Raw genomic sequence first — 12,716 nt, forward strand, 5'->3', positions numbered from 1 at the left:
TTGGTCCTTGTTTTGTGATCAGTATAGGTCCTTCTGTCCTGTGATCTGTATTGGTATATTGATCCTGTGATCAGTATTATTCCTATTAGTCCTGTGATCAGTATTGGTCCTGCTCTCCTGTGATCAGTATTGGTCCTATTGATCCTGTGATCAGTATTGGTCCTGCAGTCCTGTGATCAGTATTGGTCCTATTAGTCCTGTGATCAGTATTGGTCCTTCTGTCCTGTGATCTGTATTGGTATATCGATCCTGTGATCAGTATTATTCCTATTAGTCCTGTGATCAGTATTGGTCCTATTGATCCTGTGATCAGTATTGGTCCTGCAGTCCTGTGATCAGTATTGGTCCTATTAGTCCTGTGATCAGTATTGGTCCTTCTGTCCTGTGATCTGTATTGGTCTATTGATCCTGTGATCAGTATTGGTCTTGTGATCAGTATTGGTCCTATAAATCATGTGATCAGTATTGGTCCTATTAGACCTGTGATGAGTATTGGTCCTATTAGACCTCTGATCTTTATTGGTTCTGCAATCCTGTGATTATTATTAGTCTTATTGGTCCTGTGATCAGTATTGATCCTGCGATCCAGTAATCAGTATTGGTCCTGCGATCCTGTGATCAGTATTGGTCCTGCGATCTTGTGATCAGTATTGGTCCTAGTAGACCTCTGATCTTTATTGGTCCTGCGATCCTGTGATCATTATTAGTCTTATTGGTCCTGTGATCAGTATTGATCCTGCAATCCAGTGATCAGTATTGGTCCTGCGATTCTGTGATCAGTATTGGTCCTGCGATCTTGTGATCAGTATTGGTCCTGTGATCAGTATTGGTCTTATTGGTCCTGTGATCAGAATTGGTCCTGTGATCTTGTGATCAGTATTGGTCCTATAATTCATGTGATCAGTATCACTATTAGACCTGAGATCATCATTGATCTTGTGATCCTGTGATCAGTATTGGTCCTGCGATCTTGTGATCAGTATTGGTCCTGTGATCAGTATTGGTCCTATAATTCATGTGATCAGTATCACTATTAGACCTGAGATCATTATTGATCTTGTGATCCTGTGATCAGTATTGGTCTTGCGATCAGTATTGGTCCTTAGCCCTGTGATCGGTATTGATCCTGCGATCAGTATTGGTCCTGCGATCCTGTGATCAGTACTGGTCCTAGTATCGGCTAATAGATAATGGTTTAGAAGAAAGAACTAGAAATGTGATCCGGCGTGCCCAAGTTTGTGGCTGTGTGGAGAAGTAAGGGCTCGTAGTAACCTGTAGGTTTCCTGCAGTGTAGTGGAGGCATAGTAGGAAAGCTGCTGGGATGACTTGTAGACAGATGAAGCTCATTGTACATGTGAATGTCAGCTCCTGCTCCTCCCTCCCTCCCCCCTAAAACAGTTGAGTGATCTCCTCACCGTTCACTTGCCCGTGCAGCACACACATGGTAAAGCCGGCGTTATCTCAGTCCCTATGATGAGAGCCGGAACCTGGTCTATGTAGCAGCGATCTGTACCATCCTGACTCCGTCCAGCCTTCCTGCACGGCTCTTTGAATTGCCCGCTCCTGTGGCCAGCGATCCCCCTAGACAATGTCTGCTCCTGCTTCCTAAGCCCCCCGCTGCAAGATCCCCCCCAGGAGCATGCCATTGTGGAATGGAGTTGACAGCAAGCGGGACTCCTAGTTTGCCATCGCCGCCGTTGGATGGACGGAGTATTGATGCTCCTTGGTGCCCAGCTGATGACTGATCGGGACATTACTTTGACACATCCATTCCACAGAGGGCAAAGCCTGTCTCCAGGTAATGGGCAGGAACGCTTCCTGTGACAGGTGCCTTGTCTGAACTGAATGCACACCTCTGATCACACATTGCCTCCAATCAAGGGCAAAGGACACTGACCTGGACCCCCCCATCCCCAAATCCCAGGATCCAAAGACAAGAACAATTAGGAATAATTAAGTAGCAGAATACAGACAGGTAAGGCATCCTCCTTTGTGATGGTGTGGGCATTTCATCCCATTCCCAGGAAAATGATGGCTTCAGAGAAGTCTTGGTGCTCCAGCAGAGGGTTAACAACAAGGTGCTATTGAAGTGTTCCAGGCAGAGATCTCCAGCCTGTAGGCTGTATGAGGCATGATTTCCTCTAACCTGTTGTCATAGTGGAGGCAGGCAGCTACACTCTCCTGATCTGCAAGCCTATGTAGATATTCTTTGCTTTCCTTTTTTTTTTTTTAATTAGGAAATGTGTTTTTTGGCTTGCAGTAGATAGGTTGTTAGAAGTGTCCAGTAATTTAGATTTCATAATTTACCTCTCTACAAGCTGCAGCCTATTGAAGTATGGACCTGTTCATCAGTGTGGTTATGGAGCAGGCTTCAGATTCTGTGTCACAAGCAGCAGCCTCTCATCATGGACTGGAAAAACTGTAAGCATTTTTACCATTACTTGCTCCTGCTTTCCCCCCAAATTGCTAGAGGGGCCAATTTGGTCTTCATCCAGCTACTCATTAGCTGATCATGAAGGCTGAGCCCTATAGCCAGCCCCAGAAGTATGTTACACTCCACAATTTAGGATGTGTAAATTGATTTTCATTTGTCTATTCTATGTTATCTCAGATGTCACGTAATAAAGGCTTAGCTCAGGCATGCAGCAGACATTGATGGATGGGGGGGGCTTCTTTGGGGGTAGCATGGGTTGTGCAAAATCCATTGTCCTAACTGTAATGCTGATATTTTAGAGAGGAATATGGAGGCATCAGCACATTTCCTATATGAAAGGACAGTCCGGGTCTGGAAAACCAATTGGCAGTTATTAGAACTGCCCCCCCAAGAGCAATGCCCTACTGAAACATCTGACATGAGTGTCAAGATATCTGTTGATGAGTTAACTCATAATTGGCCAACGTTAGAAAAAAAGGTCATTTTTGGACAGCAGCGTCAAGTCCATGAAGGGTTAATGGGCTGCAGTGATTGTTAGCTTTGGTACTGTGTACATGTCAGACAAAGCAGAATGGGTCATGCCGTCTCCTTGTGATGTTATCAAGTATGTTACCCAGGCAGGTGGTGCCTGAGTTGTTGGATCCTGACAAATCCTGTGATGCAGAGCTGTTTGCGTGCAATTTGTGGTGATTAAACTCAGCTCACATCCTGTGCTAGAGTTGGATGGTCTCTGAGTAAATGTACATGTGCTAAGCAGTATGGCTGGAAGGACTCATGCTCACTGGTTGAGGTAAATATAGGGTAATGGTGTGAAATGAGCCGTGGTTAATATTCTATTAAAATAAATGAAAAAGAAAAAAGCTACCAGCTTCCCAGTGCCAACCAGTGAGATATATATTTGCCAAATGTATGGTCATATAGAATACACTAATTAGCTTGAGTCGATAAGTTGTCAAAATGCCCAGACACTAATATAAAGCAATAATAATTTTATACATGCATTTCATGTCATCAGCAGTGGGCTACATTTCATTGTAAACTCTGTTTATTGATATATTTTAATCAAAATGATCACAATCACCCATAGTCCTTACAAGTTCCACTATTTGAAGGTTGGATGATTCAACGTTTGTAGAGATTTTTGATTGATTTCTTAAATAGTCAACATTGTCCAGCAGGTTGGAAAACTGTTGCACCCAGATTTATAATTCTTTTAATGTTATCTATTTATAAACTACTGACAGTTTTGAATTCCTATAATTTATATTAGTTCCTGTCCCAAAAGGAGTTTGCCATCCAATGTCCACATAACAATCCTACACAGGTGGAAGGGCTGATTTTGTCGAGAAGCCAATTAAACGATCAACTTGTTTCCTGGTTGAGGAAGCTAAAAAAAGCACTGGAAGGATAATAACATAAATATGAGAACACACAACTTCACACAACACACAGCAAGCTCCCCATAACAATCATACACAGGCGGAAGGGACAATTTTGTCAAGAATAAATTAATCGATCAGCTTGTTTTCAGATTGTGGAAGTTAAAAAGAGCACTGGATGGATAATAACATAAATATGAGAACACACAATACACAGCAAGCTCCCCATAACAAACATACACAGGCGCAAGGGCTGATTTTGTCAAGAATGAATTAATCGATCAGCTTGTTTTCTGGTTGTGGAAGTTAAAAAGAGCGCTGGAAGGATAATAACATAAATATGAGAACACAACACACAGCAAGCTCCCCATAACAATCATACACAGGCGGAAGGGACAATTTTGTCAAGAATTAATCGATCAGCTTGTTTTCAGGTTGTGGAAGTTAAAAAAAGCACTGGATGGATAATAACATAAATATGAGAACACACAACTTCTATGCTGGCAGTGGGGCTGATTTGCTAAAGGCGAGTAGACTGGTCACTTTACAGGGGAAGTTGTATTTTGCAATGTAATTTTTCTTAGAGCTCTGTGAATGGGGTGAAGATCTGTTGTTTTCCATTGTCCAACCATATGCAAGCAGAAATGCTTTTCTCCCCCCTAATTTTCCTTGCCTGTTTTTGGATGTTCAAAGTGAAATTTCACCATATTCACTAAGTTCTAGGAAAAATTCCAAAGCAAAGTGAACAGCTTATTTGCCTTTAGCAAAGCAAACTCAATATCACTGTACTGATTTAAACCTGGGAGCCAGAGTAACAAGGAAACTGTGCTGTCACTTATATTATCAATTAGTCCAAGTAATGCACAAAATCACATATTAGCACAACTATTTGCCTATTTAACTACTATTGATTTTATTTGAACGATTTACTATGTACCTAGGACGTTTACTAAAAAAAGTGAGCATACTGGCATTTCCAACATCCTTTTTACTTGGTGAGGATGGTGTGGTCAGAGCAACGGCTGCGGCCATCTTCACATAGGACTCCACAAGTGGTTAGAGCTGCATCCTTTTTACATTGTATCCTCTTTACCTGGCTGAGAGTTGGAGATTATGGGATTGATTTACTAAAGACAAATAGACTGTTCAAGGAGAACTGCACTTTGCAAGGAAATTTGCCCCCGAGTTTAATGAATGAAGTGATGCTCTGCTGACTTCTATCATCCAAGCATGTGCAAGCATAAATTATCATTTCATGTGGTTGAGTATTGTTTGAAAAGTGAAATTTCCCTGTATTCACTAAGCTCTTGGGAAAATTCACTTACAAAATAAATTACTTGTTTCCCTTTCATAAACAAACATGTGCAAATGGAAATTCCATTGGAATATAGACATTAAGAGTGATGCCTAAGGTTCTTAGTAGATGTGGTTTGAAGGTGAAGAATCGGCAAAGGAAAGATTTATTCAGTATTTTACAGAGCATATACTAACACTGCAGGTCCACTTCAATTCTCATTGTTAGGGGTCTCTCTGGCAGTACAGTGGGAATGTTGCAGCATGCATCTAAGCAAAAGCTGTTTTCAGATGATAATGATTTCCAGTAGCTGCTGACCCAGGCCAAGTTCCAACTTGCTTCCTGTAGGTATAAAAACTACATATCTCAGTGCCAATCTATTGAGGCATCAGTGCTGTTACTCATGCTCTGTGTTGCTTCTGCTAGGAGCCAAAGATGAGTCATTACATTTGGGCACAGTGGCATACTGATTAAGATGCAGCTTTATCATGATGAAAACTTTGATCGGGGAATAGTGATGTGGCTCTTCAAAATAAAGCACAGGTTTCTCAGTGAGGCAGACAAAGCCTTAAAGAAGGAAGCCTTGAAACCTTAGAAATTGCAGGCATCAGGTCGAATGCGTCATGTCTGGTTGACATTGACAGTTACTCTTAAAAGCCGAAAGCTATTTTTAAATGGAAATGTCTGTAAGGAAGTTAATTAAAATATTACATACCAAAGCACCAGCACTCAGAAAGCTAAAGCTGAATTCCAGGCAGATATAATGAAAACACCAAGTAATGCAGTTATGCATTTTATATTTCCTATTTTTACATGCAGCTAGTGCAAGCGCTCAATTTGACTTGACATCAGCCTTTTGTATTCCTAAGTACCTTGGACGTCAGACTAGGAGAGGGTGTTGCACTACAAAGGACTTGCTAATAGGAGGAGAAAACGGAGTTATGAGAGCATATTCTACTGCTAATCCTTCACTGTCCAATCACAGGCTGAGATGACCTGACTGTGCTGCTTAACTGTAGCCAGAAAAAGTCAGGTCACCAGCCTAACTAGTCTGTCATTGATGTGTAATCTCATACATGTAAATCAACTATGTATTTAGCTGTATGCCTGGAGTGCAGCTTTAAAGCAGTATTAACCCCCGCCAAAATGTAATATTGTGCAGCTTACCAATCATTAGATGTGTTGGCTGCATTACTTTTTTTCCTCCCTTTTTATTCACCTGCAAATTCTGGCCAGTAACACATTTCTTACATAGTTACATAGTTAGTCTGGCTGAAAAAAGACAAAATTCCATCCAGTTCAACCATAAAAAAAAGTTATAATCCTACACCCACAGTTGATACAGAGGAAGGAAAAACAATCCAGCAAAGCATGATCCAAGTTGCTCCTGTTGGGAAAAAAATCCTTCCTGATCCCCTGAGAGGCAATTGGATAATCCCTGGATCAACTTTACCTATAAATGTTAGTATCCAGTTATATTCTGTGTGTCTAAGAAACAATCCAGGCCTTTTTTGAAGCAATCCACTGAGCTGGCCAACTCTTGAGGGAGTCTATTCCACATTTTCACAGCTCCCGAATTTCTTATTATATGGTGTCTCCATTCTGGATGAAGGAGCAATGGAGACACCCTTGGACAGCAGCATTGTGAATTTGAGGAGAGCAGTGTTAGATGCACTAGCAGATTTAGATGGACTTGACTAACAAATGTAAGCCGAACTTCATATTTTAAGCAGTTATAGCAACAGTTTTTTTTCCCTTTTGGGATTAAGGGTTTACATAAATTTAAATTTACCATGATAAGCACCATTGTCAGTGCTAAATGGTTTGTCTCAACCCTTTAACTACTACTTTTGCTGGTCTGTAAAGGAATTTGAAAAATAAAAACCAATGCAGCCATCATATCTAAGAATAAAGCTGGCTATGGATGAAAGGAAAACCAAATGTTCTGTCGATCAAAAATGAAAATAGAGCATAGGATTGTGCCATCATTTTTCATTTTTGTAAAAAAAAACACATATCGGATCAGGCATTTTTGATTGTGGCACGAAAAATAGCGTGTCGCAGCTGGCACACTAGTGATGCAAAATCCTAACAATTCGATGATTGACATGAATTTTGTTCGGTTTTCCACTCATCTATGACTGGCTTTAGTAAGCTGATAAAAATAATAGATTTTTGAATTTTGATCTGTGTGTGGTAAAACAATTCATTGCTAATAAAAAATTGAGACATTAGAACTGCAAAGAAAAGTAATTAGACGTGAGTAGCCACTGCAGTACCGGTACACATGTATGACCAAATGATTACATCCAACATACTTATGTTCCAGTTTCATCTGCTAGAAATGATTTCTTCTTCGGACATGAACAATAATATGTTTCTGAATGTAACATGTGTATTGTCAGTGTGAAACGACCTCCAGTGTCCTTCGAGGAGCTCTGTAGGGTTTATTTTTAAAAGCGTTCGCTTTTCCCCTTAACTCAGTAAGATGTATTCACATCACTCATGTAATCATATCAGGGAAAAATTCCTGGATTTTTACATTTCTATGTACATGAATGGGTTTTCAACATGAGCCTAGTATTACATGGCTGTATGAAAATATATGTCTTTTACTGTGGTGCGTAAAAATTCTCAATTCCTGTATTTTTAGTCTGGTTTCCAGGAAAGCACTTCTTCCACAGGGAAGGATGGCAATACATTTAGAATGCACTGCACTAGCGTATAACCTGAAAAACACAGGAAGGTTAATATACTTGCTTTGTGAACTGTAGGAAATTCAAACACCACTCTTTTCCAATATCTTTAAGAATTTTATAAAAAGCAGACATTCTTAACTAGTTGCAAACATTTTAAAGCTGAGCTCCAGCTATACTTACAAATTCACCTTGCAGTGCCCCAGCATATGGTATAATGGCACATCAAAATGGCATGGGTCCACCCAAATTCCATGAGCATCAGAGAGCAGGGAAGATCACTGGCTGTCAGGTAGGAAGGGATCATTTGCCTTTTAGCCTGTATTCAAACTTGAGTGATTGTTTTGCTTATTTCCCTATGCCTGACTATGCTTAAAATGCAGAAATGGAAAATCCCATTTGTTTTCTGATTGCCCTTGTTCACTCTTGTACGCTCAGTCACCCTACGCCAGGGGTCGGTAAACTTTGGATCTCCAGCTGTAGCAGAACTACATGCCGCATGAGGCATTGCAGGACTTTAATAGCCAGAAGCATGACTCCCAGAAGCATAGGCATGATGGGACTTGTGTCGCTACTATAGGGGCTCTCATAATTTGTAGAGTTCGGAACTACAGAATATAGGGGTGCCATGACGAGGCATTGTAGCTTACGCATGTATTTACAAATGTGTGCTAACTAAACCCCTGTTTTTAAACGCATACTGTTAGGCTAATTCGGTTTGTTTGCAGGTTGGTTGGCAAGTTGAGCTGGGAATTTTTCTCTTTTGTTGTTTGATATGCATCACCCTTCCATGTGCTCCTTGCTGTGAAGGCCAGTTAAAGACTGGGGCAGTGACTTTTTTTTGTAATGATGGGGCTTGTGGTTTTGCAACAGCTGGAGGGCCAGAGTTTGCCTCCCCCTGCTCTACGCCCTACACTCAAACAAGTACATCCTTTTTTTATTTAGCAGATTTGGGTGTTTTTGTCCTATAGACTTCAATGGGGGCACCTGTAGATGCATGGTACATTTTTGCGTGTTTTTGTGCACATTGTTACACCTGAAGAACTCCTTTTTTTTTCTATAGAACTGCGTCTTCCCCTTGCCCAGCCCAAGAAACAAGCTCAACTTCATACATGAACAAAATGACTTGTAAAATGCCTGAGAAAGGCTTGAAAAATGCCTGAAAGAAATGGTTCAAAATCATCAGAAATACTCTCTGTTCAGGTGTGAATGCAGGTTTAACCCTTGCAGTGCACGGAAGTCCCACTACTAGGTGAATTCTTAAGTTAAAGTGGAGTTCTGCTTTAAATCATTTCCAGGGACACTTCCCTGCTGCGTTGTGCTTCATATTGTAAGCTTGGTAGTTATTATACTGTTTCTGGGCTCTTTCATACTTGTAAAAATACAGTACTTTGTATCTTTGACATACACTTCTGCAGGCCCAGACTGGCCATGGGGCACACTGGGCATTTGCCCTGTGGCCTGGGGCCACCGGGCTTAAGATGACTGGGCCACACAGTGGGAGGTAAGCAGTGACCGTGGTCTAGACGGGGCTAATGCAGGGCCGACAGGAGGAGCGGCACTGGCGGCTCCAGCTGACAAGCAGGCTGACACAAGGACACAAGGACAAGCCGCTGACACAAGGACACCTCCTTGGCCGGCCATTGCACTGAAAGGAAAAAGGTGACCTCTCTTCTTCACCCGCTGGCACACTGTGACAGCTCTCTAGTGGCACTGTCACTGTGACAGCTCTGTAGCGGCGCTGCCTGGATGGGGCTGTTTCTTTACTGGAAGGACTGTCTTTTTACTGGAGGGGCTGTCTCTTTGCTGGATGGGGCTGTCTCTTTGCTGGATGGGGCTGTCTCTTTGCTAGATGGGGATGTCTCTTTGCTGGAGGGGCTGTCTCCTTGCTGGATGGCTGTCTCTTTGCTAGACGGGCTGTCTCTGCTGGACAGGCTGTCTCTTTTCTGGATTGGGCTGTCTCTTTGCTGGATGGGACTGTCTCTTTGCTGGATGGGACTGTCTCTTTGCTGGATGGGACTGTCTCTTTGCTGGAAGGGCTGGCTCTTTGCTGGATGGGCTGTCTCTTTGCTGGACGGCGATGTCTCTTTTCTGGATTGGGCTGTCTCTTTGCCCAGTTGGATCCAGCAAAAAGACTTCCCAATCCAGCAAAGAGACAGCCCAGTTCAAGAAAGGACATCCCCATCCAGCAAAGAGACATCCCTGTCCAGCAAAGAGACATGAGGACATTACACAGTTGTGGGCAAGTTGCAGTGCAGACCATTTTATTTGAATGGGTCGCATTTGGTGAGCAGTAGTGCCTGCCAAACACAACTGGGAATATAATTCTTGCTACATTCATGAAGCAAAGCAACGTAGCTGTAGCATGAGTACACCTCCAGCCTCATACAGTACTTTTTTTCAGCATGCTCCACTGCAACACAGTAGGGTAAACTGGACATATAGGAGACAAGGCATTTTGCATTGTCATGTAGTGGAACTGTGCTGGAATAGCCACCCAACACATTCCCACCACATCTAGTGTGAATGCACCTTAACCACTTGCCACCCACCCGCAGTAGTTTTTTTTTAGGGTGGGGGCGAAACAGGCAGGTCAGACAACGTACCCGTACATTGTCACCTGTCTTCTGGGTTTTTGGGGAGTGAGCTTGTGCCCCCTGCCAACCCATGATGTGCCCCCTGCCAACACAGCACGAGTCAATCAACAGGTTTCAGCCAGTGATTTTGGCTGAAACCTTCTGATTGGCTGTGTCCAATCACAGCGCACAGAACAGCGAAAAAGCAGACAGATCTGTAAGTAAAAGCAGCACATATTACACACATTACACTTGTTAGGCACACAGTTAACCCCTAATTGCCCCTTGATCTTAACCCCTTCCCAGCCAGTGTCACTAGTACAGTGACAGTGTGCAGTATTATATCTGATCACTGTATTAGTGTCATTAGCAGTGTCAGTCAGTGTACCTCCCAGCAAGGGTCTGTTAGCGTCAGATTGCCTGCCACACTATTACAGTCTCACTATAAGTCACTGATCACTGCCATTACCAGTATATCATCTATAGCTGCATAAATTCTAGAATATACACCATAGTTGTAGATGCTATAACTTCCATACAAACCAATCAATATATACTTATTGGGATTTTTTTTTTTACTAAAGACATGTAGCAGAATATATTTTGGGCTAAATTTATAAAGATATTACCGTATTTGCCGGCGTATAAGACGACTTTTTGACCCTTGAAAATCTTCTCAAAAGTCGGGGGTCGTCTTATACGCCGGTACACATGTTAGGGGGGGCTGCGGCATTAAGTACAGGGGTTTGCAGGGGCTGATGTCTCTTACCTGGATCCAGTCCCACGACGATCCGGTCCAGGAAGCGCGGCGTCTCCTTCAGTTCGGCCACTGGATGTTCGTGCGGCTGCTCGGCTCCGCCTCCTCACCGGTGATTGGCCGCCAGAACTGTAGCTCAGGAAAGGCACACAGGCGGCAATCAACGGCGAGGGGGCGGAGCCGAGCGGCCGCACGAACATCCAGTGGCCGAACTGAAGGAGACGCCGCGCTTCCTGGACCGGAGTGCCGGAGCAGCAGGTAAGTGTTCTGTGTAGAGGTGCTGCTGCAACCACATATGCTGGCTGCAGCAGCACCATACGAGAACAGGGTCAGCAAGTCTCAGTGGGAGGAATAGTGCCCCATTATTGGTGTCACTGATACCAATGATGGGGCACTATTCCTCCCACTGATACCAACGATGGGGCACTATTCCTCCCCCCCACTGACACCAACGATGGGGCACTATTCCCCCCCCCACTGACACCAACGATGGGGCACTATTCCACCCCCCACTGACACCAATGATGGGGCACTATTCCACCCCTCACTGACACCAATGATGGGACACCATTCCTCCCACTGACACCAATGATGGGGCACTATTCCTCCCACTGACACCAATGATGGGGCACTATTCCTCCCACTGACACCAATGATGGGGCACTATTCCTGCCACTGATACCAATGATGGGGCACTATTCCTGCCACTGATACCAATGATGGGGCACTATTCCTCCCACTGACACCAATGATGGAGCACTATTCCTCCACTGATACTAATGATAGGGCACTATTCCTGCGACTAATGCCAATGATGGGGCACTATTCCTCCCACTGATACCAACGATGGGGCACTATTCCTGCCACTAATACCAATGATGGGGCACTATTCCTCCCACTGACACCAATGATGGGGCACTATTCCTCCCACTGACATCAATGATGGGGCACTATTCCTCCCACTGGTGTGCATTGGAAGAGGGGTAGTCTTATACGGCGAGTATAGCCCAAACACTACATTTTAGCAGGAAAAGTAGGGGGGTCGTCTTATACGCCCAGTCGTCTTATACGCCGGCAAATACGGTACATTAAAAAAAAAAAAAGTTTTATTGGGTATGTTTTATAACAGCTTTTTTCATTATATAATAAAAAATGTATCAAATACCACCAAAAGAAAGCTCTATTTGTGGGGAAAAAAGTATATAAATTTCATTTGCCAGTTAAAGTAGGGCAATGCCGAATAGCAGCAAATGCCCTCATCATGAAGGGGGTAAAACCCTCCAGAAGTCAAGTGGTTAAAGAAGGAGCGGTAAAACCGCAACTCCACTGCATGGCTTCACTGCCCCCAGCCACACGTGAAATACTCCTGGAAAAAAAGAAAGGATGAGAAATCCTGGTCTATACATGTACTTTTCATTGCAGCTACAAGGAGATGTAGGGAACTAAGAGAGGAGAGAACAAACTTATAATGTTTTTTATTGTTTTAAAATCAATTTTATTGGAGTTAGCAAGAAATGTATGTTCAATAACTATTTATACTTTAATTCTTTAATTGGGGCAGGCTTGTAGGGGCTCCAGTG

The 12,716-nt window shown here is 43.1% G+C and overlaps 1 protein-coding gene across 2 annotated transcripts in view; it reads left to right on the forward strand.

Annotated features, from left to right (window-relative positions):
- Window positions 1-1,335: 1,335 nt before the first annotated feature.
- CALN1 (calneuron 1) overlaps window positions 1,336-12,716 on the forward strand; it is a 449,404-nt gene continuing 438,023 nt past the window's right edge. Inside the window, exon 1 of one of the 2 annotated variants that reach the window (XM_089668483.1) lies at window positions 1,336-1,975. Coding sequence is in view for 1 of the 2 variants with exons in the window: in XM_089668482.1 (XP_089524608.1) it covers window positions 2,336-2,421 (86 nt within the window). In the remaining variant the exon portion in view is untranslated. Of the gene's footprint in view, window positions 1,976-2,211; window positions 2,422-12,716 lie in introns of those variants that run through there. The other variant, XM_089668482.1, reaches the window with a different exon arrangement.

Source organism: Staurois parvus, unplaced genomic scaffold (genome assembly GCF_062004578.1).
Source record: "Staurois parvus isolate SC_StPar_1 unplaced genomic scaffold, SC_StPar_1.0 ptg000058l, whole genome shotgun sequence".
In the NCBI taxonomy this organism is placed as follows: Eukaryota; Metazoa; Chordata; class Amphibia; order Anura; family Ranidae; genus Staurois; species Staurois parvus.